Source organism: Anser brachyrhynchus, assembly GCF_964034855.1.
Source record: "Anser brachyrhynchus genome assembly, chromosome: 5".
Classification (NCBI taxonomy): Eukaryota; Metazoa; Chordata; class Aves; order Anseriformes; family Anatidae; genus Anser; species Anser brachyrhynchus.
The window spans coordinates 31,388,579-31,415,191 of NC_137699.1; the positions used below are offsets into that span (position 1 = coordinate 31,388,579).

The 26,613-nt window shown below is 37.4% G+C and overlaps 1 protein-coding gene across 7 annotated transcripts in view; it reads left to right on the plus strand.

Annotated features, from left to right (window-relative positions):
- The first annotated feature begins 60 nt into the window (after positions 1-60).
- Positions 61-26,613, plus strand: part of TTBK2 (tau tubulin kinase 2) — a 91,320-nt gene continuing 64,767 nt past the window's right edge. For 5 of the 7 annotated variants that reach the window (XR_013952114.1, XM_080594818.1, XM_080594822.1 and 2 more), the window contains exons 1-2: positions 61-433; positions 21,759-21,918. Coding sequence is in view for 6 of the 7 variants with exons in the window: in XM_080594818.1 (XP_080450944.1) it covers positions 21,850-21,918 (69 nt within the window). In the remaining variant the exon portion in view is untranslated. Of the gene's footprint in view, positions 434-520; positions 830-17,780; positions 17,863-21,758; positions 21,919-26,613 lie in introns of those variants that run through there. The other 2 variants (XM_080594820.1, XM_080594819.1) reach the window with 2 other exon arrangements.

Below are 26,613 nucleotides of genomic sequence, written 5' to 3' on the forward strand. Positions count from 1 at the left end.
AATCCCCCCGCGGGAATCTCCGCCGCCGTCCAATCGGCGCTGCGGGAGGCTGGAAGCGGGCGGGCCCTGGCGGACAGCGGGCTCGGTGGCGCGGCGGCCGAGGAAGGGCGGCGGAGGCGGCGGCGCCGCGGGGATGGCGGCGGCGAGGGGGTTAACGCGGGGGGGGGCCGCGGGCCGCTCCGCAGCCCCCTGAGCGCCCCCCGCTCGGCGCCGAGCCCTCAGCCCTCCCCGCGGGCGGGCGGGCCGGCTCCGTCCCGGCCCCGCAGTCGCCATAGAGACCGCGCCGCACGCCATGGGGCGGAGGCTGGCCCGGGGGCCGCTGTAGCGCTGCCGTCCCCCAACCCCCGGCGCCTCGCAGCCCTTCCCCGGGGCCGCCGGGCTCCTCAGGGACTCGCCGCCACCGCCACCACCGCCTGCCTCGGCGCTGTTCCAGGTGAGGCTGCGGGCGGGTTGCGGCGCTCCCCCCCCCCCCCCCCCCCCCTTTTCTCCCCCCGTCTCCCCCCGTCTCCCCTCAGCGCCGAGCCCCGGCAAGCGCCTAACGGCCGCGTGTGGGCAGGGCCGTCCGCCCGCCCGTCAGTCCGTCCGTCCGTCCGTCTGTCAGGCCGCTGGTAGCATCGCTAGGCGAGGCCGGCTGCGCCCGGCTAGGCCGCGGGGGTCCTCGGCCCGTGGGGAAGCGGCCGGGCTGCGCTTCCAGGCCGTGTGCCCGCGGCCCGGGGGCGCCCAGCTCCCCGCAGGGGGGCACGCCGCGTCCCGGAGGGCTGCGGGGAGCGCTGGGGCTGCCCCCGCGTCCTTGTGCTCCTGCGGGAGGAACGGCGGCGGGAGGACAAAGGTTGGTGAGGGGTTGGTAAGTCCCCGGGGAGCCGCGGCGGGGCTGGTGCGGGCAGGGGGAGCTGCGGGTGTAGGGATCGCCAACGTGCTGCCCCGCTGGGGGCACAGCAAACCCCCGGCCCTCCGCATCCCAGCAGGGTTCGTAATTCCCATCACAGGGGCCGTAGGAACCGGGTTATGAAATAGCTTGTGGTAGCTTTCTTCGGCTGCGTGTGCAGAACCAGTTGAATCTGAGATGAATTATTCACAACTAGTAAGGTGTACCGATGCGAAGGCTGAGCGCCCTAAAATAAGGCGTGCTCTTGCTTGTCGTGAAATCTTGTTAGCCTCTAAGTGACCGGTTGGTTTCCACACTGTGGTTCTGGAAAAAACAGCTAGAATTTTTATTTATTCTGCATAGTTAATGCCCTGCCTCTCTTCAGCACGTGCTATACTTGTATAGATTGTTAGCTGCTTTTTAGCTGCTGTTTCTGAGAAAACCAAAGGTTGGAGCTTACTTTGCTACTCATTTCATTCTGGATTTTTTGAGGGTGGCTCTTACGATGTGAACTCTTGGAACAAGTGTGCCTAACGCTGTCATTCTGTGCTAATTTGCACTGAATGCTCCCTCCCTGATGATTCCTTTGTCTTACAATGTGAATTACACATAAAAAAGTATTAAAACTTTCTTAACTTTATGAACAAGAGGTGTGTTTATATCTTCTTAAAAGCCATGCAAATACAAATGTAAGAAAGTCTGACTACAGCATGCATATATTAATTGGGGAAAAGTTACTTTGAAAACAATGCATCAAGGCATTACAGTTTTAAAAAAAGCAAAGATGGAATCAGTCCTCTGACAAATACTTTGTTCTTCTCTGGTATATTTCTGAAGTATCACTGTGCTCTTGAAATCCAGCATCTTTTTACACTTGTCATTTTGGAAATGTTAGGGGCTAGAATGAGAAGAGCAAACTGAGAGGATGAGGTATCAAGATGTTTGTTAGGTTTAGTATAGTCGTGGTATTATTTCTGCATGTTGCAGTTTGTGTTGCCTCTAACATGACAAATTCTAGCAAGGTTTTTCCAGTGTGAGTGATTAAATCAAAAAAGATTTCTGAGTGTGGTAAAAGAGAGAGGTGGGTGAAGCTTTCACTGTTTGAAACTGATTTCCAAATGACTAGCTTCTACCAGTTCTTTATATATGTGTATATATGGTTAAACACTTCCTTAGCATGTGAATTTATGCTCTATGGTATATTGATACACTACCGTGCTTTCTGTTTTGGCTAAGACTTGTTTATCTAGTGGCAATGAAGTGATACTCAACAACAGGAGATGTATAGTTAACTGTATTTTTCTGTGTTTTGTGTTGTGTCTTTCTCCTCCTGTGTTAAACCACCACACAAAGCCTTTGTGTTTGGCTAGAGGGGAGGAGAGCAGCTGCCTCTTCAACGTAAGATACCAGGATCCTCAGAGGTCTCACAGGGATGCGTCTGACATGGACCAGCCGCTGTCCTTCCTCCCCCTGCCTAACTCTTAAAGCACTCTCTTCCCGTGGAGGAGAAACCTGAACTTTGTTTGATTGATCTCATGGATCAATGTATTGCGCCGTGCATCTAGAAGGTCCGTCTGACAGGCTAATTGTTCAAGTAGAGATGTGCAAGAATTAAAATGAGCCAAATTGACTAAATGCAAGCTGTACCCTAAGGAATCCAAGAGCTACACATCAGGGTTTGTTTAAAAATTACTTAGCATCAACTTGATTTCTTGTCAGCAATGAAAGAAACTTGTTCAAATGCTTAATCTTTTATTTGTTTTTCTTCAATAGGCTTGTGTTTAGGCTACTTAAATGAGAATTAATACATTTAACTCGAAGAAGAGGAAATTATTTCAGTCAGTAGAGTACAAGTAAATGGGGCACTTTAATTTTCTGCTTTTCATACACTAACAGAGTGCTTTAATGCTTGTCCTGTATTCCATGTCAGATAGTGCTGGAATAAAAGTTAACTTCCCTGCCTTTGTTGGGAAACACTAAATACTAGAATATAGTGTGGCTGGTAGTAACCATATCTTGTATGTTCCTTCAAAATTACTTTTTTGAAAATATCATCCAATCTTTTATTTAACCTTTACAACTTTATTATATTTATTAAAATTTTAGAATTGTAGTCTTCTTTTTTTTTTTTTTTTTTTTTTTTTTTTGTCCTTCAGTGCTCGCTGCTAAGTAGTGTACTCTGGTGGGAATCAGGTACTTTTTTTAAGCTGATTATGGAATTGAGATGCCTTTCTTGGCAGTTTCAATTTATAGTCTGTTTTTGTTGTTGGTGGTGGTGGTGTTTTTTTTTTTCTCCTCTCTATTAGCTTATACGTCACTGATTTTTGAAACCTAAGTAGTGGAAAATTCAAACAATAAAATTTGACCTTGTGACCCTTCACCTCTTGATCTAGTTTAATATCTTTTCTCCACTTTTGAGAAGTCCTGTAAGTTATAACTTCCAATAACTTACTCTTCAAACTTGTTTTTCAATTAATGGAGAAAAATCTTTGAAAACCTTAAGGAGTTTTTGGGGAGAAGGGAAGGATTGAATTTGAGAGGAGGGCGGACAAGGAGGGCAGACTGGGAGATTTAAGGTGTCATTAGCATTTCTAACAAAGCCATATGTTGTTAAGACTTCAAAAATGTGTTCATCTTTATGTTCAGGTGTGTCTTTCTGTGCTTCTTGTACTGCATGGTTGATTCCATGGTTCTGTGATGGAAAACATCGCTCAAATGCTACTTCATGCTGTTGCTTTGTCTCTGAAGAGATTAATCAATTATCAAGAATTAGATTATTTGCACTGATGAGGAATTCCATCCGGTAATTCTTCCTTTCAGAGAAACATGTGTACGTGCATTTCTTGCTTAGCCTCGAGGCTGGTTACAGAGGAAGCTTTGGAAGTGCTGGAAGAGGCGAAGGCTGGACGCTTCCTCATGGGTCAAGTTCCCCAGCTCACTGATGGTCTCAGTGACAGCAGTCAGATTTTCCAATACAAAGCTGTCTCATGTATAAAGAAAGGGTAAAATATGCTGAACTCCCTTCGAGAGCTTGTAAAAGATGTGAAATCCTTGTAATACGAGGCCACTTTCTTATTTCTGGATATCGTGAAGGGTGTCATTAATTAGTGCAGAGAAGTTACTCTATGGAGCTGAAATGGAGCGAAACCAGTGGTCGAGGTGGATGTCCTCCCAATCTGTGTGAACGGAGGTAATGTTAACACATTTTTGAAGCCCTTCTCTTGCAACGGGCATCATGCCATCACTGTGGCCTGTGTTAATGGGCTTGTTTCAGTGGACTGGTCTGCAGTTGGAATTGGTTTTGCCTCATGGATTTTGCCTGTTCCCAGTGCTTGGGAACTGTCCCCAGTCAGCAGCCACTTACTGATTGTGAAAGAGGGCTTTCTTTCAGCTCTCTGTCGCTTCCCAAACATTTTTCAGATGAGGTTTGTTGCTTTTGTCACGCGGTCTCTCAGTATATTAATTTTTTGTGACATTTCTAGCGACAGTTATTTGATACAGTGTTCTTCAGAAATATAGTAAGAATTGGATTGCTTTGTTTGGTGTACAGCAGGATGTGTTTTGTTGCAGCTGTTAAGTTTACTGCTACAGTAATGCTTCAAATACAGCTCTTGGCTAGCAGTGCTGCTTCTGAGAAAATTAAGCACGTCTGTTTAGCTTCAGTGTTGATTATTTAAAAAAGGGGGGGAAGGAATCTATAAATAGAGCTTGCTGCTTTTCAGCATCAAACTGGTGACTTTTTAGAACATCGGCGTTGTTATTTTATTTTAAACACAATATGTCCACTTAGCTACTATCTTGAAATAGTTTATTTTCCTGTCTTTCCATTTGTCAGCATTCTGCATTAAATAGATCCAGAATGTGTGTTATCAAGTGATTGAAGCTGTATTAAAAGAGGAATGCCTGTGCTACTTACTGAGTTTCATTGAATGCTCAGCATTCATATGTGACACTTTGACTTTCTGTTTCTGGTGGTCTAGAAAATCAAGGTATAATTCCCAAAGAAGAGTTGGCCTAGGACAAACTGATGTGTGGTACTCTGGGAACTGAAGGAGTAGAATTGATATTGGATCAGGATTCTTTTTCTGTATAAATTTGATCTGCTGTGATGTAAGGCTCTAGGGATTGTTGTGATGATCATGATGATTTGGGTGAAGTGATACTTGTGCAGTTTCGAGTAAGACAGTATGTCCATCAGGAAAGCTGTTGAACAGTTCATCTGGATGGAGAAAAGTAAAGAAAGAATCCCAAAATGGATCAGTGTGAAGAAAGTATTTGTTGGTCTTGTGGGAGGTATGTGCTAACTAACCCAGTCATATTTTGTTTTGACCAGGCAAGAACTTAGAAATTGATGCTGAAATTGAGGAGTAAATTTAAGCCTCCCCCAGTAAAGCAGATATATACAGGAAAGAAGCTCCATCATTGGCTGGTGTTTGTCATTTATTTATAGCCATGCATGCACATAAACTTAGTTTTTGTGTGTTAGCTACTGCGGATAAAATTGCATATTACTGCTGGACCAATCTAACAGCTGGCTGCTGTTTAAAAGTGGAAGATGATGTCCTCTGCTTTGCCTTTTCTAGTGCCTGTTGATCTTTGAGCTGTGTTGATTTAACTTAGAGACTTGACAGTGAATGATTTCAAGAAGGGGGTTGTTTATATTGCTATTTTGCTGAGATAGGCTTATAATTCTTACTGGGTCATGCTGTTACATGCAACCTCACTCTGAATGTCTAGCTGGGAGAAGTAGTCACAAGCAGATTCTCTCTGTTACAATAGCTTGGGTACTTGGTTGGTGCATCTTTCTGCCTTTTGTCAACTTGGGAAGAAGACAAGAGAAGGAGGAATGTTTTACCTAAAAGACTGCATTCAAGTCACGCTCTACTCTTTTCCCTGTTGATTAGGAGAAGAAAATTTGGGCTGGATGCCATGTTCCGTCTGGACACTTGCCCTTGTTGTTCATATTGTTCTTATGTATTTCATTAGTTTTGAGCCTGAGATGCCTTGGCCATTTGGCCGTGCTTCTGTAAGCACGCTATGCTCCAACCACTGGACTCATCTTTGAGTCAATTTTCTCTTGACCTCCCTCTGTGGGACAGTTCCATCAGGGAGCAGCTGTACATTGGCTGGCTGGTTGAGCTGGTAGGTAATGCACCAATTCTATTGTGAAGAACTGCATCGGCGTGTTGTAACAGCTTCCTGAAACATTTGTTTTTCCTAAAGTGAAGGTTTGGACAGAATTGATTTATAGTCTGCATCAAGACCAGGGCCTGCCACGCAAGTAGCCCTGCGGTAGATACTGCTCATATTCGATGCTGACAAATTGTAATATGCTCTCATGTTCCTTGCTCTGAAAGAGGTAAGAGCTGGGATCAGAGGAAGCTGTATTGTTCTTGGCCTTAAGAGTAGTAATAACTAGATTCTTATTTATTACCTGTATTATTACTTTTCTGGTTTCTAGTATCAATAATAAAAAGATGTACACAGATTTCATCCATGTTATTGTATGTCTCCTGTTTCTCAGTAGAAATCTCATATCCTTCCTTGCTACGTGATTTCATCTCCACCATGTTCTCTTCCAGAGTAGAAACTGATTTTTGTTTAAGTAGTAATTTCATAATGAAGAAATAAATATCCCACCACAGTTTAGAGTAAATTTAATGCCTGTTAGTTTAAAATATAATAACAATAAAAAAGCTTCTAGCTTGTATGGATATGATGGTATTTCTTATGAGTAAATTCAAGAGCCTATAGAATGCTTTTATCATTTTAGTGTTATTACACTTTTGTTGTCAGGTGTTACTGTTTTCATATCTACAAAATTAAACCTGCACTCAATCAATCTGAAATAAAACTTCTAATTTTAGAGATTTTAGTTGTATAGATCAAGTGTTTAGACATTCAAAATATACAAATATGGCAGAAAATATGTCAGCAATACAACTGGAATTATTTTTCAAGTCCAAGCTTTAATTCTGAAAGATTTGGTGTCAATTGTCTTTTTTACATACAGACAATATTTAGAAAATATGCAATACTAGTATGTAATACTTTTCATTATTTAGCTGGGGATGAAATGAAAAGCTGTAATTTTTTGGGGGAAATTGCTGTTGTGTTCGTAGGGATAGTTTTGCATTTGTTTGTCAGCTAGCTAAGCTAAAATCTGAGCTTGTACTGTAGCTTTTCTGATGTGTAAGAAATTGATACAACTTCTGAGTCTCTTGATCCACATGCGTATAATATGTAAACTGTAAACTTATTTTTATGCCATATTCTGTGATACTTTTTTTTTTTAACTTGATCCCTGGACTTGTTAAAATATACTTTTCTGGACTTATGGCAGTCTTAGCATGCTAAATATACATAAGATAATACATTTCCATAATGAAATATATTTCTGTAGTTTATTTTGAAAGATTAAAGACTTATTGCATGTCTCAGTCTGGCTGCTTTAAGACCAAGTGCTGTTGTAGTTATTGAGGCTAACTTCGTGCACAGCACCAACTTCTCTGTGACTTCTTTGAATCATGTTTGTTATCAGTAGTTGAATAGGAGCATATAATTTAGAAATTCATTCAGTTACTTCTTTTCATCTTTTAAGGATTCATTTTAAGAATTTCTGAAATTCACTGAAATCATTCATGGAGTGTTCTAGTAGTAGAACGTCCTTATTGACTAAAGTTAAAGACGACAGAGTGGTTTTTTAATCTTTGTAAGCGATCTAACTGTTCAGATCAACTGTTGACTGTTATGATTTTGTATGTTAGAATGTAGATTTCTTGTGATTACTTAAGCTAAAGAAATTTATCTTTGATAACTTAAAGGAATTGTGCTTCATGTTTTTGAAACTCAATGCATATTCTCCAATATTTTTTTTTTTTGCATATTTTCTTGAAATGTGAACAACAGAACTGGAAATAATACTCCAGCAGCAATCCTAACACTAGCAGAGAGGTTTTATGATCTCCCTTAATATTTATTTGCCTACTCATCCACAATTATCATAGCCTTAACAGTGAGTAGATGTGTTTTATTAAGAGTGACTGATGATCTGTATATCATGTTAGATGGTGTTTCCATGTACAGCAGGGAGCAAAGAATGCGATGCCCTCCATTGTTGGAGTCGGACCCTGTGTCATTTGATTGCAGGACTTCGAACAACTGATGTAGTTTGTTCTGTACCACTTCCTAATCTAAGGATCAACAATACACCTTGGAAACTATTTTTCTTAAGCTGTTAATTAAAAATCGTGTGAATAAAGTGAAGAACCAATTCCTGTGGGACAAATTAGAGATGTATTAGTTTTGAGACCTATTATTTAATGTGATCTATCTATCTATATTTTTTTTTCTGCCATTTTATTTTCATAAAACCAGGCTGCTGAGTGCTGCTTAGATGTCTTAGAGCAGAATAAGAGCCACAGCCTTGTCACCTTTACAGGCCAAGGATGTGGGGCCGGGGCTAGTCTGCTTGCTGCCGTGCCGGGCCGTGCGGAGCTGGCCAAGGTGCTGAGCCTCTGCCGCCAGCCCCTTGCCCGGCACCGGGAGGAGGCTCCCCTTCCCGTTCCTCTTCCTGTTCCTGCTCCCTTCGTGCCTGTGCTGGATGCAAACCCTGCTGCCGAAGATGTTTTCCCAGAGTCAGCGCCTCCGGTTTCGTCACAGCCCCTCTCGCATCACGTTCAGTGCCAGAAGTGTTCTCCTTGTGGCCCAAATTATGCCAAACGTATCTATTACCAACCTCGAGCAAGAGATACAAACCTTTCCAATGCGATTCTGTTAGTCCCACTGTAATGTGAAACTTGAGCAGTCACAGCACGTCAGAATGAACTTTCAGATGGTGTATAAAGGGCAAAAACATTAATCTGCCTGGAACTTAGCACTTGTCACAGAACAGCTGTCTTGTGACCTCTCGGCCCTGGTCCTCAACAGCATCCTACAAAACAGACTCCAAAGATCAACCTGGAAAATAGAGCTACTGTCTATAAACAGCTTTCAGGTTATTACAGATGTTTGGTTTATATTCTTGTCCATTTCCCACAGTGTTCTCTCTTCTTCCCCACACCACTCTTTTCTTTCTCAATGCACTTCAAACATGATTAGTGATGGCACCATTTTCAATAAATACTAAGTACATGGAATACTTCCCCCCCATTTTAGTAATTTACAGATATTCACTCCCCCCTCAACGATTATCCATTTAGTAACCATTAGGACACATTCATTTGCATCTATATGTCGTTACAGTGCCAAATTTACTACCGTTTTAGGTAGGCAGGTATGGTTAAAAACATGAAGGCTCATTGATACAGTTACGAAGCACTGCATTTCCATATAAGTTGTTTGCATGTAAAACAATATGTATATGTAGTACACATAAGATAGATGTAATATATATAATATAAAATGATGTATATATATGGATGTAATTCATACATATTCAGTGCTCTGCATTACAGAGTATGTTAGTGTAACAGTATTGTAAAGAATACTACATGTCTGATTCCCTGCATTAATTTTTGCATTAATGTGATATATATCAGAGACTTGATGCGGAGCAGAAGCTACTAAGCTTGCTAGGTGTATTTATCAGCAGTTATGAGAAAGTAGCTACGTGAACTGGGATAGAAGCAAGACAAAGGAGTGCCACTAAACTAGATTTTTTGAACATCTGGCATCTTCTTCCTTCTCCCCTCTTCCCATCTGATTTATTTTCCTCAGGTCTCTTCTGGTGAGAGATTTGGATGCCTTTATGAGAATTCCATGGCTCCATGGTTCTTAGGCAAGAGCCGCACTTTCTTGGGGTGCAATTCCGTGCAGTGTGACTAAGCGAACTAACTGAACTGAAGGAAAGAAAAAATGCTTTTTACACTTCAGTACTGCATCCCTCAACACTGAAATAAAACTTCTGAGAATGCATCTGAGACTTGAATCTCTTCTTGTGTTTTTCCCATCACTAGCTGTCTCAGCTCAACAAACTTTCCCAGGGCAAGTTGTCCATCGGTCAGACCTGACAGCTGATAATGACTGACAAATGGATTAAAGAAATGTACTTCTGCCCTGTTTCCCGCCTACCCCCCTGCATGTTAGTCTTGTAGGGTTTTTAATATTTAATAATGCAGTAAAAGCCTATTCCTCTTAGGGGAAGAAATTCTATGTCAGCAAAACATCTGACTACTTCTCTAGAAAAGGATGTTAAAATCTCTCCATCATTCTGATTTGTAGGCAGGTGGTGCCCAACCAAAAGTAGGTGTATATGTCCCGAGTGTAACTAGGGGAAAAAGAGCTTAATCTAGTGTTAAGAACTGAATAATAAAAAAAAAAGCCTTATGATAGTGCATTTATTCAGGATTTGCCTCTCTACTATGTTTCCTATGAAAAAGGTAGCAAAGTTAAGATTAAAATGTAGCTAAAATTCAGAGTTTCCATATGACATTATGTTAAGGAATATCCAACTGTGAAACTATTAGAAGAGTGAATCGTATCAAATTACAACAGAATTACAGGAATTCTTGTTCCCCTTTTCATCAGTTTCATATTGTAAGGGCATTATATGTCTTCCCAGTTTTTTTATGGCAGTTGTTTGTGGCTGTTCATTAGTTTTTTTTGTTTGTTTGTTTGTTTTTCTGAAACGCGTGATTGAAAGTTTCTTGAAGCAACCTAAAGTAAATACTAAAGTCAGGGTCAGGGACTTTTTATACTCTTGCTTCTCTTGATGCTCCAGTCTTCAGCAGCCCAATTTTTTTTTAGTCATGTCACCTGTGTAAAAATCACCGTCATTTATGTAGGTGCTACCTGAGGTAACAACTGATTATGGAATAAAAGTTTTTATTTGAACTCAGAACATAGCATTGCTGTACCTGGCCTTCAGTGAGTTCAGATTCATTCCATGAATTTCCATTACTAAAAATCTGACCCATAATGTCTGTACCAGCTGCATTAAGAGAAAGATAAATTTAAGTTAGGAGATGTGTCTTAATGTGTTATTTCTGTGCATCCGACCTATAGAATTATTTGAATGTAATGATTAGAGGCATTTCCTAGTTGTATCTGAAGCCAGATACTGGAAGGAAAAAACATCCCTTGTCTATTCAATATCTTTGATCAATCAGCTACGGTCTGCTTTCATCATACTGAACTTTGTGTGTAACAGAGTTAGACGATAACATGGTAAGCAAAGATGATTGTTGTCTTAGGGTTGGCATAGATTCACTTGGCCTGAATTCTTTGGCATCTGTGGGATAAAATAATGGGAAAATTGTAAGTAATGAATGACCTCATGGCTAAGACACATTTGCTGTTTTCAGCAGACTGATGTGTGGAAGCCATCCATGATCCTCACATTTGTGGAGCAGTCCATGATCACCACTGTTGAATCACACCATACTTTAAAACTCTACTGGCTCAGTTCTGTGCATGTGTAATTTTCTCTACTGCCTAGTGTTTAGTCCTACTGAGGAGAATCATTGTCTGTGTGAGATGTAGGCAAGGCATTACAAAAATAAACATTAAAGGCTGATTGTGATGTGATTATGATTTAAAAGATGATGATGCCTATATGTTTTTGGCATGCTTCTGGTTTAAAATTAAATCAAATTGCAGATTCCACAAGTTTTTGTTGTTGTTAAGATGGTTCTAAGTAATCGAATTAATATTTTGGCATAATCTCTCCCTGTTTAGGATATTTTTTTTATTAGAGTGTAGGAGAAATGAATGCACTGTGTAAAGCAAGGCTTTTAGCTAGAAGAGAGAGGAAAAAATAAATTGTTGAAAGTGGCAATGTCCAGCTAACCTAACACCAGCTATGCTTCATGTGTACACATAGATACTTTGAACTAGCACTGCTACCTTGAAAGCAATTCTACTCAAAGGGAAGTGGGGAAGATGACAAGCAGAATAGTGAGGTTAGACTCGAGGAGTATAATTCTATGGACCTATAGTAGTATCTGTATGTTTTGTGAAGCAAATCTCCAGTTTTAGGAATGTTTTAGCAAATTACTTGTCTGCTGCCAGAATTTGCAATCAGAATCTCTCTGTCATGTGGTGTAATTTTCAACGACGTACATAGGAAAAAATAGTACTTCCTAAACTAATCTTGTTTTTTTATTTATCTAAAGAGCTGTTGTAATTCAAGTAGCTGTAGTCAGCTGTGATATCATTTGAGTAAGATTACATGATGTTAAGTGGTTTTGATAGCACTGTACATTTTAACATTTGAGTCTTTTACTGTAATAGCGTATTCTGTGAATAGCTTAACTTTATAGCAGTAGGTATAATTTAAAACCTTACTACAAAGGATTTTAGCGAAAGCAGTATTATAAGAGAATATTTGATACTTATTTAAGAATATAAATATGGTCATAACCACATCACGTAAGGAGATGAATGAATGAAGGTAACCAAAAGTGAGATGCATTTAATAGCCTGTGAATGGCTTGATCACTGGTATACTTGAAATTGCTTCAAACCCCACACTGATCTTTGACTGCTACAAACCATGCTTTCTTTAATCTCTCTTTTTTTAAATATAAGTTAACATTTAGTAAAAGATACATAGAAACTCATTTTTTAAGAGTTATTATTCTATATTTTCTAAATATATATATCGTAGTAGATTTTGATACTTCACCTGGAGAGAGCATTATTAACAGTAGTGTTTGACAGAATCGCAAACTTGCTGTGTGTACGGGTACCAAATTTAAAAGGAAATATTCCACTTCAATTGTAATTAAAAAAACATGAGCAAATATGGAGAATTGTTGAAATTTACAGGGCTGTAGTATAGGTGAAAGTTATTAAATCAACATAATTTCATTGCTGTCTGCAGCATGGCTTGATGCACCTTGATTAGAGGTAGAATTTATGCTTATAATATTAGTGATTAGTATTAGTTTTTAATGTGCATGTGAAAATCTGAATTTGAATGAGAAGCCTGGTAATGGAGGGAATGGGAAATGTGTTGGCTGATGGGAAGAGTACTATAAATAGATATGTTGAGACTATTATAAACTAAACCCAGTCCAAAAAGGGAGAGACAGAACTTGGAAAATAGAAGGTGAAATGATGGAACAAATTGTACTTGAAGATCTTGAATGTTTCTTGCATACAAGAGTTTATATACATTTTTTTTTCCCCCAAAATAACTGCCTTACAGGAGTCTCAGAAAAAAAAAGTTTACCTGAGTTGAAATTTGTGTCATTGTTCCCACAATGGGTAGTTAGTCAACAGGTTTAGAGTCAGAGATTCTTTTAAGCAATTGACAAAAGGTTATGGACAAGAATTTAATTCAAATCATAACTTGTCAATTCAGATCATATGAATTTATGGTGTTACAAGGAGCAGACTTTCTCTTTCCGCTCTCCATCTTCCCAGACATGTGTAGATGGCCATTCTGGAGCAGACTAAAGGTCTGTATTCACCAGTGGTCTTAAGTGGATGCCTAAGAGAAAAATATGAGAACAGAGAGTGCATGCATGCTCCTTTTACAAGCTCAATTTTCTATTCAGGGACTTCTGAGCTGGATATGGTTAATAAATATTTTCAGCAACCCGTGAAAATTTTCTTTTCCATGGAGTTGTCTAATGTCCCTTTGAACCATTGTAAACCTTTATCGTTCACAGCATCTGTTGGCAACAAGTTGCCACGTTAGCTGCTACTTCATGAAGAACTCCTTGCTTGTGTTTGTTCTGATCCTGGCTTCTGCTTACCTCTTCTGTTTTTTTTTTTGTTTTTTTTTTTTTTTAATTTCCTTTATTGAATAGGATCACGGATAGATGGTTCCTGATTTTCTTGTTCTATTTTCTGAACTTTTTTATTTTAAGTTTTTAGATAGGAAGGACTTGAATTGCATACTGTACTCAAAGTATCGGTGAACCATGGATATATAAAACACAACGATTATCTTCATGTTGTCTGTTTTGTCTGAATTGCTGACATTTCATTGTTTTTTGACTGCTATTTATCATTATGTTGCAGTCTCTTGTAACTGTATATCATAATAACTAAGATCTTATTTTTGATTGCAAATAATCCCTAATATATTTTAATGAGAAGTTAGGATTATTTTTCTGATGTACATGATTTTAGATTTATCTACAAAGAACCTCCCCTACCATTTCATTCCTCAGTTATTCAGTGCCATAAGGTCACTCAACAGTTCCTCACAGTTATCCCTCATCTTTTTTTTTCTTTCCTTTTTTTTTGTTAAACAAAAAAAACCCAACAAACTAAAAAGCCACTAAGTCAGATATTATTGCCAGCCAATTTTTGTTACCTTAGTTGTCACCCTGTTTTCCAGGTTATCTATGAAAATACTGAACTGCACAGATCACAGCTTGCTCCTTGCAGAACTCTTCCTAGTGACCTCTTTCCATCACCTGAACCAACTGCTTAGTCCTGCTTCCTGCCTTTTAACCAACTATTTTGTGTGTGTGAGGACTTGTCCTTTCTTGCCATGTCTGTTTAGTTTCTTTAAAAAGGTTTTGTCAAGTACTTTTTAGGAAGCCAAACAGACATTATTTAGATCATTCCTGCACACATGACTGTTACTGGAAGCTGCGCACTGGGCACAGCACAATGAACATAGGCTGGTGGTCTGCCAGCTGGGCAGAGCTTGAGTATCGCTTGAAGGCCATCGGTGCAGACAGTGGTTTGCTATTCACGTCACCTTGCTGATCATCTCACCAATGTACCTCTGCCGATTTTTGTATTTTCAAAAAAGTTATTCCCATTTATATTTAAAGTTTACCATGAACTTTATTGATTGGATTAAATATTCAGAAGTTAATAGCTATTAGTTGTATCTATCCCCTTTCTTGCCCAATCTTTAGCAGCAGCTTTTTTTCCTCTGTAAATTGCTATGTATCTATTGCCCTGCTGGCAGGAAGCTTCACCCTCTTGGGTAAGCTTTGGAAAAAGTTCTTCCAACCAGTGTGGTGTTTGCCTTCCTGCCTTCTGTAGTTGTGCTTTGTTTGCCTGTGTTTGGTGTTTTTTTCCTTACTGAGAAAGATGATTTATCAAATAATAGAAACTGATTGTACAAGTGGAAAGGGCAATTCTTTGGATCATCTTAAAAGATCATTTTATGTTATTCCTTAGTATATAAAGTTTGTGATAGTGATGGTAATGTATTAATATTCTAAGTGTATTCTAAGAAGATAACTGACTATTCCAACATTTCAAAACGCTGTAAGTAAGAATTGTTATTTTGCAGATAAATCCAAACCATAAATAGGTTGATATTATATTACCGTGTCACTATTTAAAATCATTGTTTGATTTCAAGCTGTCTTTGTATCAATGTTCAAAACCATATGCGATATCACTTCACTCTTCTTCAATTTTACAAGGATTTTAAAAACAATTATTGTAATGCTGTATAATTTAGGTAATTGCAGAACTACCTTTCTATTTGTGTGTTTAAAAATTGTTTTACATCATGTAAGCGATCAGAGAAATAGTTTTTTTGAAGAAGGCTTTTATGACAGGTAAAATAAATTCTTGTCATAGAAAAAATACTATTCTAGTTCCATTTAGGTTTGTTGAAACTATCAGTTATAGTGGATTGAAGACACTGAATTATGTATTTTTTAACAAATGACATTTATTTTTTAATGGATTTTGGGGTAATTAATAAGGTTTCACGTCTTTTTTTTTTTATTTGGAACTCTTAAGTTGTGAGGAAACTGAGAATAATATAATTGTAATGAAATTAACTTCTTCAAAGGTTTATGTTTCAATTTCTTCAGTTTTAAAGGCTCTGCATCTGAGTCTGTAGTTCAACAACTGGTTTGAGTTGAAAGCACCACAAAAATAGTCCAGCCCTTCCCTCTCCCCCACAGCTAACTTCCACTTTTTCCCTTGTTCTGACATAAGTCTTTGTGCAATTGTGTGACAAATCAAATTAGGAAATTAACTCACTCAACTGAAAAATACCATGGCAAAACCACCATGGTTTGAATAGAGTTTTTGTTTTATGATACATTCTAGTTCTCCCTGACCAAAAATTTCCGATTTTCTGTTGGTACTAAATTACGTCCTGCATTTCTCATAGGAGCAATAACCCTATAGTCTTTCCTTGTCACACACTTACCTCAATGCTTCCTTTTCATTATTGGAAGATCTCAAGTACCTTTCCTCTCAGTTGGTCTAATCAAGCAACATAATAAAGTTTATTTCAGTGCAATTGCTTTCATGTTAAACTTAATTTTGAAGTTGCTGCATTTATTTGGGCTTGAAAAGGGGTTTGTGTGCCTAGAACTTGTATATTTTTCCTGACTGTTTAGTAAAAGATAATATAAATATAGTCATTCCATAAACTTTGCCTTACTTTACTTTTTTGTAATTTTCTTGTGCTGGATTATTTTGAAACTGGAAATAGTATGGTAGCTTGAAATATGTGTTTTTAAAATAAGGCTGTTATCTTGAAACTAAGTGTTATATATTTAACTTTGTCTTCAAACTGAGGAAAATATTGCCACTTTTGTAATAACAACATAGCTGAATGTGCAGAAGTTGCCAGAAGGGAATCTAGACTCTTTGGCAATAGATCACAAGACAGTTGGGAGCTTTTCACACCTGGAATCTGCAAGTGGTGATGAGAATTTTGGCACCCAAGAGCTTGAGACAGGAAAACATAAAATGGCATTGGTTATGTATAGTTTTTTTTTTGTTGTTTTTTTCTCTTCACAACCAGTACAGTTGGAAATTTAGGTCAAGGTCTTAAATTTAGCTTTCTCATTGACATGCTGGATAATGATTTTCAGTGATGTTCAAGAACCCTGCTTCTAATGAATGTATGCAGAAAATATTCTGTTTCTAAGTGTAAGATAGCTTTCTAGTTTGGGCGTTCAAATAGATGCACGTAAGGCATTTTTGGGCTTAGAATTTACAAAATGAAAATGATTTTTAGCCTGTCTATGGAAGTAGACTTTACCATAAATTCTATGGAGTTAGGACCTTTGAAAATTTCCTGCCTTGGTTTTCTGTTTATGCTGACTTTCCTTTCCTCGTTTAAATTCTTCTTCTGCTCAAAAGTAGAAAGCACAGAAGTGGAAAGCGACTTTGGAGTATTCCAGTTATTTAAATGAATGAAGACAGCCAGATAGAAATAATAACACAGAGAGTTCCTCATAGCAAAGCATTGATATTATTTCTCAGGGGAGGCCACAGGACTTATATTTTTCCTTTTTGTGGAACAGAAGCAATCTTCTGTCCTTGTTTTGTACCGAAATTTACAGTACCTGCCTTCAACCAAAATTGTCTGTGCTATTTTCTCAACCTTGGGTCTAGATTTAAACATTTATAAAGACTGGTAAGCAGAGATTGGCTTCAGTTTAGGGTGATCTCTAAAGAAGTTCTTATATACACAGGTACGTACGCATGTACATGCACCCAAATTACACAACATGATTGTCTTTGTGTGCTGGACTACAGTCAGCCCTTAGAAATGTGACTTTTTTATCTGTAATTTTTGCACTGTTATCTGATATTATATAATCTTTTAATATACTTGTTTGGGCTAAATTGCAGAAGTCTTTTGGGGAAGTGATATGTAGTTAAAAGCAGTTTAAGTGAGTACAAGAGTTCTGAATAATTAATGTTGTGTGTACAGTATTATATTTTGGATATAAGGACCAATTGTCCTTTAACTGTTTGTATTACACTGTGATCAGTTCCCAGGCAAAGGAAGGCTTATGTTATGGAAAAAAATCTGTACTCATTTTGTTGTCCTAGTTATTCCATGAACTGTCACCTGGAAATAAATTTGCTTAAGGGCTAATTGTCTTTAATTGCGATAATTCTGTTATCCTCTCTGTTTCCTCTCTTGACATAAACTGGTCTGATAGAAAAAATGATGAATATATAATTTCTTGAAATATGTTGCAATTAAAATGTTTTTTACTTGTTTAGGAGAGTAATAAAGAAAAATTCCTTGTGCAGAAAATGACCTTACTGCCACCTATAGAACTGCACTGCTCAAGGATTCATCCCTTGAATGAGTAAGGGAAAAAACTTGCACCTTAACTGTACAGTATTGACTATTCATTTGCTTCAGTGGGATACAGAGCACGCTGGAACCTTCTTAAATTCTTTACCAGCATTATAAACGCTTCAGCTACTATGCTGAAAGCAACAGCTGGCTGTACTTCTGTAATATAAATGGGACTGAGTTTTTATGAACTTTTTCTTCATCTGTGGAGTTGTGAATGGATCTAAACAATCTGAATTCAAGTCCTCCAGAATTCAGAGAAGTTTCAGTTTTGGTTTTGTTCTGAGTACCCCCTCTGTAAAATGTGTATATTTTCTGTCCAAAAAGTCCTTTTATCATAGAATCAGAGAACAGTAGAGCTGGAAGGGACCTTTAAAGGTTGCCCTCTCCAAAAATGTCATTTTATTCCATATGAATTTGAAGAAGGTAACCTAAATTGCACATACCAGAGCATGTTTTCTGTCATTAGATAAGGAGTATCAAGATACTTATCCACTGCAGTACATTAGTAAGTCTTAACAATTTTTCCTTTTCACGGTGTTAAGGTCATTAGAGTACACATTAGAACAATGAAAAACAACCTATAACACACTCTGAATAAAAGCTTTAAGCACTGCATGACATTAAACATGCAGGTGTATAAGCATCTGATACAGTTGTGATTTAGCAGAAGCACAAATCAGCTTTAAACTTAGGTTAGGGAAATAAGACTGTGAGCAGAAATTAAAGGAAAATTCATCTTTTGTCCTTATTAAGCATTTGTACAACTGAGTGTAATTCAGTGTTGGTGTCTCACTCAGGGTTGCTGCCCATACTGCAAGAAGAATGTGGAGCAAGGAGAGGCGTTTCAAAGGAGGACCACATAAAAGACCCATGGGATAGGAAGGAAGGCTTAATTTAGAGGAGGTTAAAATGATTTGATCCCTGTGTTTAGATGTTTAAATGAGGTAAAATTACCAGGAATGGAATTCAGTTTCAAAAAGTGTGACAATTCCTGTAGTAAGAAACTAAAATTGGACAGATTAAACCTTGAAACAAAACAAGTCCTGTTTGCTGTGAAGGAAAGGACTTGCTGGGACATGTTGTCAGGGAAGGCAGGGGACTCATCATTTCAAGTCTCATGCATCAAGTACATCTGCGTATTCACTGAGGGGGTCAAGGGTGGCCTGAACAGGTCGAAGTTCAGGCTAATTTCAGGCTTCCTGGCCTTGAATTCTGAATACCTGAATACTCAGGCTCCTTTATCTGGGGTCTTGAAGAACCAGGTTGTCCAAATTAACCTCAACATGTTCATAAAATTTGTGTTTCTTAAGTAAAACAGTGCTTGCTATTCTACGTGCACTGTAATAGGGCTAGCTTCTTAAGCTTCAGGAGGTGTTTAGCACCTTGCCTCCAGGGCTCAGGAGAGAACTTTTGCTTCCTGTGTGTGGTTGTTTAATGCATCATGGGATTTTGGTATTTTGAATATCAGAGAATGATGATGTAGAATAGATTTTCTAGCTTTGTAATGATATTGGATGTCAAGAGATTTAACAAGGAATTAATGTACTGGAATAGGATTGAGGAATTGTGCATAAATGAAGATTTTGTGATCCTGGCCATGCAGATATTATCTACAGCAACAGTACTTTTACCGTATTTCTTAAAATATGGCATGGTTCTTTGGGTGTATGTATTGTAACATTGCATTCTGGGCTAGTTACTGATGCTCCCTTAGCATGCTCAAAACTCCATGAATCGATAGCTTTCATAAATGTTTGTCAAAGCTGTGACTATAAATTGTCATTTGAAATGTATCCAAAAAAATAAATAAATAAAAAATCTGATCAGATACCAGATCAAGGCTGATAGCAATACTGATACAAAACTCTAAAACCATTGTTGTCATATCTTTGCTTTAGCAAAGCATTTACTTTTTCTGCAGGTGATGTTATTTCTCTTGTTTGAAAGCTTTAGCAAAATTGTTTCCAGTTTTAGATTTTGCTGCAGTGAAATGAATACTTTCTCCATTACTTTTTATAAACAAACACCAGGAAATAAAAAAAGAGTCAAAAAAAGATAAGAGAGTAAAAGTAGTACTTAGTGAAGATCACCCCATAATTGGAAGGTGTTGGAAGGATAAACAAAGGTTTGGGCAAATAGAAAAATAGAAAAATCATTGAACATGCTGTAAACGTGTAATTTTAGAAGTGTTTAATAGACCTTTGTCCCTTTGTTAGTGCTGTTTCATTTTCTCTTTGGCCTACTTAATTCTTGAATGTGTTATGATAACTCTATTACAAAGGTCAGCAATTATGGTCAGTGGTTTGTAACACTGAGAGTGTTAACATAAATCACCATGGCTTTCTTTAGAATTTTGACCTTGTCTACAGGGGAGAATTTACCAGCACCAGTACAATTGAAATTGGTTTAGTTCAAGTTGATTAAATTCCAGGGTGGACACTCTTACTCAGAATACACAATCTTAATTTGGTTTCCCTTCATTCGTTTAAATTAAACCAATTCAGGCTGTGTATTCATAATGAACATGCTTTCACAGGTATTTAATCCACTCTAACTAATTAGGTATAAATTCAAATCTTCAGCTAATTCAGATTAATTTTTCTCCAGAGGTTTCTGCTTTGTTTGGAGTTGGTTTGAATGTCAGAATTTACAATTAAAGCAAGAAAGGCTTAAATTAAATAGAAAAAATTAATATGGAAGAATATAAATATGAAAAAAAAACGAACCAAAACACAATCACTGTCACATTAAACCTCTATCTTTAAAACTAGGTTTATTAAATAGTGATTTTATTTTATTTCATTTTATTTTATTTTATTTTATTTTATTTTATTTTATTTTAGTTATTGGTTGGTTGGTTTTTGGTTTTGTTTTAAGTATAATTTAACCACAGTAGTAAATATGGCATTTCTATGTATAAAAATGTATCCTGTTAATTTAAACCATAATGGTTGTATTGATGTTGTATACCATTGGTGTGCTGAATCAGGGGTAAGAGAATTTTCCACTTTTAGTTAATACTGTTTTGGCAGTGATTGAAATCACTGACGTAAATACACTTTTGAAGAGTCTTACATTGAATAAGTGAGCTTGTATCATTATATCAGTGTAACAAGCACAATTCTAGAAAAGCTCATAGCAAACAAAATAAGCTTTTTGACTGGTTGGAGTGGGTGCTGATGAGAGTCATTATGTAAGCTCCAAAACAAAAATTTTTATACTGCTATATAAAATTTGCTTTGAGGTTATCACCAAAATTGAAGAATTAAAGTGAATTACTCAACACATTTTTTTTTCCTTCACCTTTTAGCTATTTGTACCCTGGCATATACCAGTGAAATTGCACTTTTAGACGTATTTAATCATAAATAATACTAGCTATGTGAACTACATTGTAAAACATGAAGTAGTTGGTAGGCATTACAATAAATTAAATATAAATTAGAATTTCAATATAAGTATTTATTTCTGTAATTTTGATGTTAATATCTTTTCAAGCTTGTTATTATATATTACTATTATTTAATCAATTATCTAGTAAGGTATTAATTATTTATTTCATGGTTAGAAAGTTATTAGTAAAATTGAAAAAATGTAATTATGGTTTACAACAATTTGAAGCTGCCAGCATATTCTTATTCACAATATAAATTTGAAAATGTTTATATTTGCTGGTATTATTTTGAGGGTGAGCTTGGTAGTTTGAGTGTGAGCAGGTTAAAACAATTAAGGAACAATATACTTGGATTGCTTTCTGTACTGGAAGTTGGCTATAATTCTGATGTAAGTCACCATAGGATACCAAAAAGCTAGTTAACATGCTAGGTGAGAACCACAACTATTTCTGTATTTCATGTCATTCTGTTAATCTCTGATATCCCATGTTCTGCTCTGTTTCTGCAGGCAGTGGTTAAATGGAAGCCACTCCTGGGATCTGGATGGTTTTTGCTGACCCAGACTTCGCATAGCAGTTCCCGCGCATCAGGAGGTTGCAATGAGTGGAGGAGGGGAGCAGCCTGACATCCTCAGTGTGGGAATCTTGGTCAAAGAAAGATGGAAGGTGGTGAGTATGCCTTTCTGCAATTCTTTTTCTCCTTTAAAAATATTCCTGTTAGGATATTGAATCCAATCAGATAGTGATTATCTCAGTCCATTTTGGAAATCGATCAGGCATCTTCTTGAAACTAGTCAGATTGTGAGACTTGTTACTTCTTATAGAATGGTCTTTCAGGACCTTGTTGCTCTTCCAAGTAGAAATGAATTTTGTTTGTTATATTGCAGCAAAGATTTATTCATGGCTGTTTTATATCCATTTGATTGTGTGCCCATATTGGCTTTACTGTAAATAGCTCTGTTCCATTTTGGTGTTCATATCCTTTATTTACATCTAGAGAGTCGTAATATCTGTTCTAAACTATTTTTGCTGGGAAATCAAGCAGAGTTCTCATAGTTCCTTCTCCACTCTCCTGAGCATTTTAGAATTTTGATTCATGTAGATTTTTTTGAGATTGAAAACAAAACAAAGCAAAGAAAATAAGGAAAAACCTAGCTTCATAATAGAATGTTTTCGGTACCTCAGGTCTCTGTGTGTTTAGTAGGCTGTGAATAGACACTGAATCACTATTTTTTGCATCGTCTTTGCTTTGTTATACTCCTATATTTCAATATTTTGTTTAAAATTGTGAAACTGAACGTAGAAGGTACAAATCCATCATTCATTTTAAGTTCATTTAAACAAAATATTTTCAACTATCTTGTGTTCTGTACTTCATTTAAAAATGCAGGAAGCTGATACTAGTTTTGTAGTTTTGTGTAAACAGAATCCAAACCAAGTCTTTGGAGTTATAAGTATTTGTAATACACTCTCTCTTTTTGTATCTCGATATTAGAGTGAAGTAAAAACTGAAACCATAGTCTCTAGGCAGATCAAATAGTATAAGATAGGATTAAAAATAGAAAAGAGTATACTAATATGTCACTATCCACAAAACTACTCAGTTGTCTGATTATATGAAACAGTAGAGCTGTTTTCTTCAGGTTTATCTTCTTTCCTAGCTCATCTCATGTGATTATAAATTTTAACTTGCATGTTTTTCAAATCAAATATTACAGGTAGATGAATGCCAAACATTGTCTGTGAGTAACTCTTTAGTTTCTTAATTTCTGTGGTAAACAGTTAGGATTTCTTAATGACATCTAAGGTGATACACTTTCCGAAATCAGGAATTCATAGGACAGGCTGCCAGTGGGAAAAAAAGGAGCATGGAAATATCAGAAATTCCATAGTGCTTAACATATGTACTTAAACATAGTTAATATATTAATATTCTTCTGCTAGATTATGAAGTATTGACGGTTTTTGTTAGTGTTTTTGAAGCAGTAGAATACTTAACAAAAATTCCTTGTGTAGAAAGGTGAGGTGGTATAAGCCAACGGACTTCAAGTTTTAGTTGCAATGAGTTACTGACCCCTGTGAGTTCTGTCTTTGTGATTCTTGTGGAGCTCTCTATTATCCTGCTTTATTTTTTTTTCTCCCATTGAAGGGCACCAGCTCAGTAGTTTGATTATATGAGATTATTTTGTGGCAATCAGTTAAACAAAATACGTGCTCATTCTGGAAATTGTATATATATTTGCAGTTGAAGTGTAATTTTCAGAATTTTTGCTGTTCAGGACCTTGGTCTTTGTAATCATAAAAACATACCGGGAGTTTGTGGACATGGACATTTTAAAAAACTATGCTCAATTAAATTTAATTTTGATGTAGACATTCTTTATGGTGATTCTAGTTTGAAAAATAGACACAGAAAAGATGTTATATAAGTGTTTTTTCCTCTGTGTCACTCTCTCTACCAGCTTCTGTGTCTATTAGTATTTGTTTTTTCCCTATGTCAATGTCTTTTCTAGTCCTTCTTTGCTTTTCAACCTAGAGAAACTTGAATGTAATGATAATTGTTTTTAGATGGGTTTAAAATCATCATTCAGTATGCAGTGTAATGAAAAACACAAAGGAAAAAAATGTTGGAAATTATTTAGAGTTGAAGCATACAAAGAGAGGAGTGGAAAAGAGGTTGGAGAGAATGAGTTTGGAGTGAGAGAAGCTGAATGCAAAGATGAAAAGCATTGAACTCATGTACAGAGTGGAAGACCGTCGCGCAGGTGTAAAAGAGAGCAACATCATCCTTGTCAAGGTAGAAGACGTTGAGCGGATATGAGAGGAGACCAATATGAGTGAATAGGAAGATACTGTTTGAACTCAAAAGCAAAATGGAAGTGACCAGAAGGTGGAAAAGGGGATGAGCTGTTTGAGAGGGAAATGGAGGCAATGCCTTTGTGTGTTGGGATGAGTATTTAGGAAAGCCAAAGCTCAGCATACAGTTGAAACTGGTGAGGGATATGAAAAGCCACAAGAAAAGCTTCTATTGGGACATTTGCAGCAAAAACACAAAGGAGAGTGTGAGGTCATTGCTGAATGTCATGCGTGACCTAGTGACAGAGGTGGAAAATTCTTTTTCTGCCATCAGAGGTTCATTTGTGCCTGGAATTATTCACTGCCATCATTCTTGGATGTACGTTAATGATTCTGGTGTATTTCATCTGAGGATAGAAATTGATCTGTTTATCAATGTGGTGGCTTGTTCATTTGTTATTTTAGTCCAAAAGCACAAAACGAAACAAAACAACAAACTTTCAGAGGCAGTATTGCTCAGTCTGGCCATTTCTCAAAGCTGGTAAATTGAAGTTATATGATAAACTGTATTAAGTCTGTACAGTGAGTGGCAAGGATGGCTGTGTCATGTCTTTCCTTTTGCTCCTTCCCCTTTCTCACCATGCATTTTCACTGTCTCCACTGTGCTTATACTAGTGCTTATGCTGAAAACCACAGTCAGATCGAAATCTATGTTTAGCTGTTTGAACCCAGACACTAGCTCAGGGCTCAGGAAGATATTGGTGTTACCAGACCAAGAGGTGGAACATTACCAGACCAAGAGGTGCAGGCCAAATGGCTTGTCAAGCGGCCAAATTAGTCACAATACTACATCTTTGATAGATATATGTGCATACAGGCATACAAATACATATATATTGAATCCCATTAAAACCTGCTAGATTTTCCAATGTTTAGATGACATCTCTTCCCTTTCTGTAAGGACTAATGGTCTGCATATGTTAAATACATCTGAATGTAACCATGTTGTACCGAGTATTTCATGGGACTTGAAAATACTCTATTTCTCATGGTTTGTTGTCATTTTAGCGTTAACACTAGATTCTTACCTGAATACTACCTAAAACAAGCCATGTCCAAAGATACTAGCTTCTTATTTAGGGTTTGTGATATTCTGTACCTGAACTTGTTAGTTTTTTTAAATGTGCTGGTTAAGGAGTAGTAGCCTTAAGCCTGTGGTTGTGTTTTCATTACCCTGCTTCAGAGAACGTATACAGGCTGTCTGAGGGGAGATTGAATTTGTCAGCCGCTAGTGTGCTTTTTAGAAGGAAGTGATCATCTGAATTTGCAATCAACAGATGTTGCAGTAGAAGCTGATATTTAGGTGAGTTAGTTAAGTTTTAACTTGATGTGGCGCCTATCCAATGCACCTTTTTAAAGTTGGCAATGTGAGGCCAGAGGAAGTGAAAAAACTATTTTGAACCCTATTTTCCTCATCTTAAGAATATTGGAATAAGACTTGCTTGCAATGGTAAAAGGTCTTCAGATCAGAAAATGCATGATGAAATACTGAGTATTGTTGCAATCTTACAGAATAAAAATTTCGTATGATATGACTTGGGTTTAAAAATGCAAAGAAAAAAAGTGAGTATACCTTATTTGATCTGTTTCCTTCTTCTTAGAGGTCTAGGCTATTTTTAAAAATGTGTTTTGCTTCTCAGTCAGATGGCTGATTGTCTCGATTAGGAGACATTAGATTCATTTTCAGAATCTGAAGACAGGTCAGCATATTGCTGATCTGTATATCCTCAGAATGTTTCGACAACATCTAATATGGTGTAGGCTTTTTAAAGTGACATTTAGAAAATCATGTCAGTCATTTCAAGGTAAAATATAATTAAAAATAAAAAAGAAGATAAAGTACTGTATGTTCCTTAGGTTATGTTCATTTTGTCCCTGTTTCTCTTTTACCAATGGTAGGTACAGGAGAGATCACCATATGAAAACATTATGAAATAACATTGACATTTTTGATGCTGAAAGAGACAGATCATTGTCCCCTGTGAATATTTAAAGCAGAGTGAAAACACAACTATTAATATTTCCTCTGAGTATAGTGTAAACTAGTTAATATGCCAGGAGCATTCTTTTTACCTCCTCCTAAAACAGATGCATGTTGCAGTGGTGCCTCTTTCTTTGGAATGTCTGTTAATAAGAATAATGTTAGTGAACCATAAGTAGATGAATAACATTTAATATACATATTCAAAGGTAATCTTAGCCTTTTATTTTTTTCATTTATGATTTAGCTTTCGTGTGAGTCACTGCACAGAATAGAAATCTCTGGCTTTTTGCACTAAGTACAAGAAGTTGCATACCTTTTTATTGTGTACTTCTGAGAAAAAAATAAAAAGATGGCATATTTTTAAATGCTACTGTGCATTTGTATTTGAAGGTCTCTGGGTAGCATATGGCTATTTGAGGAAAGTATATATTCAGCATGCTGACTCTGGTCAGAATCATGCTGGGAATTGTACTCTTATAGAGTATTAAATGAAGGAATTTTAGCGCAGATGGACATCAGGTATA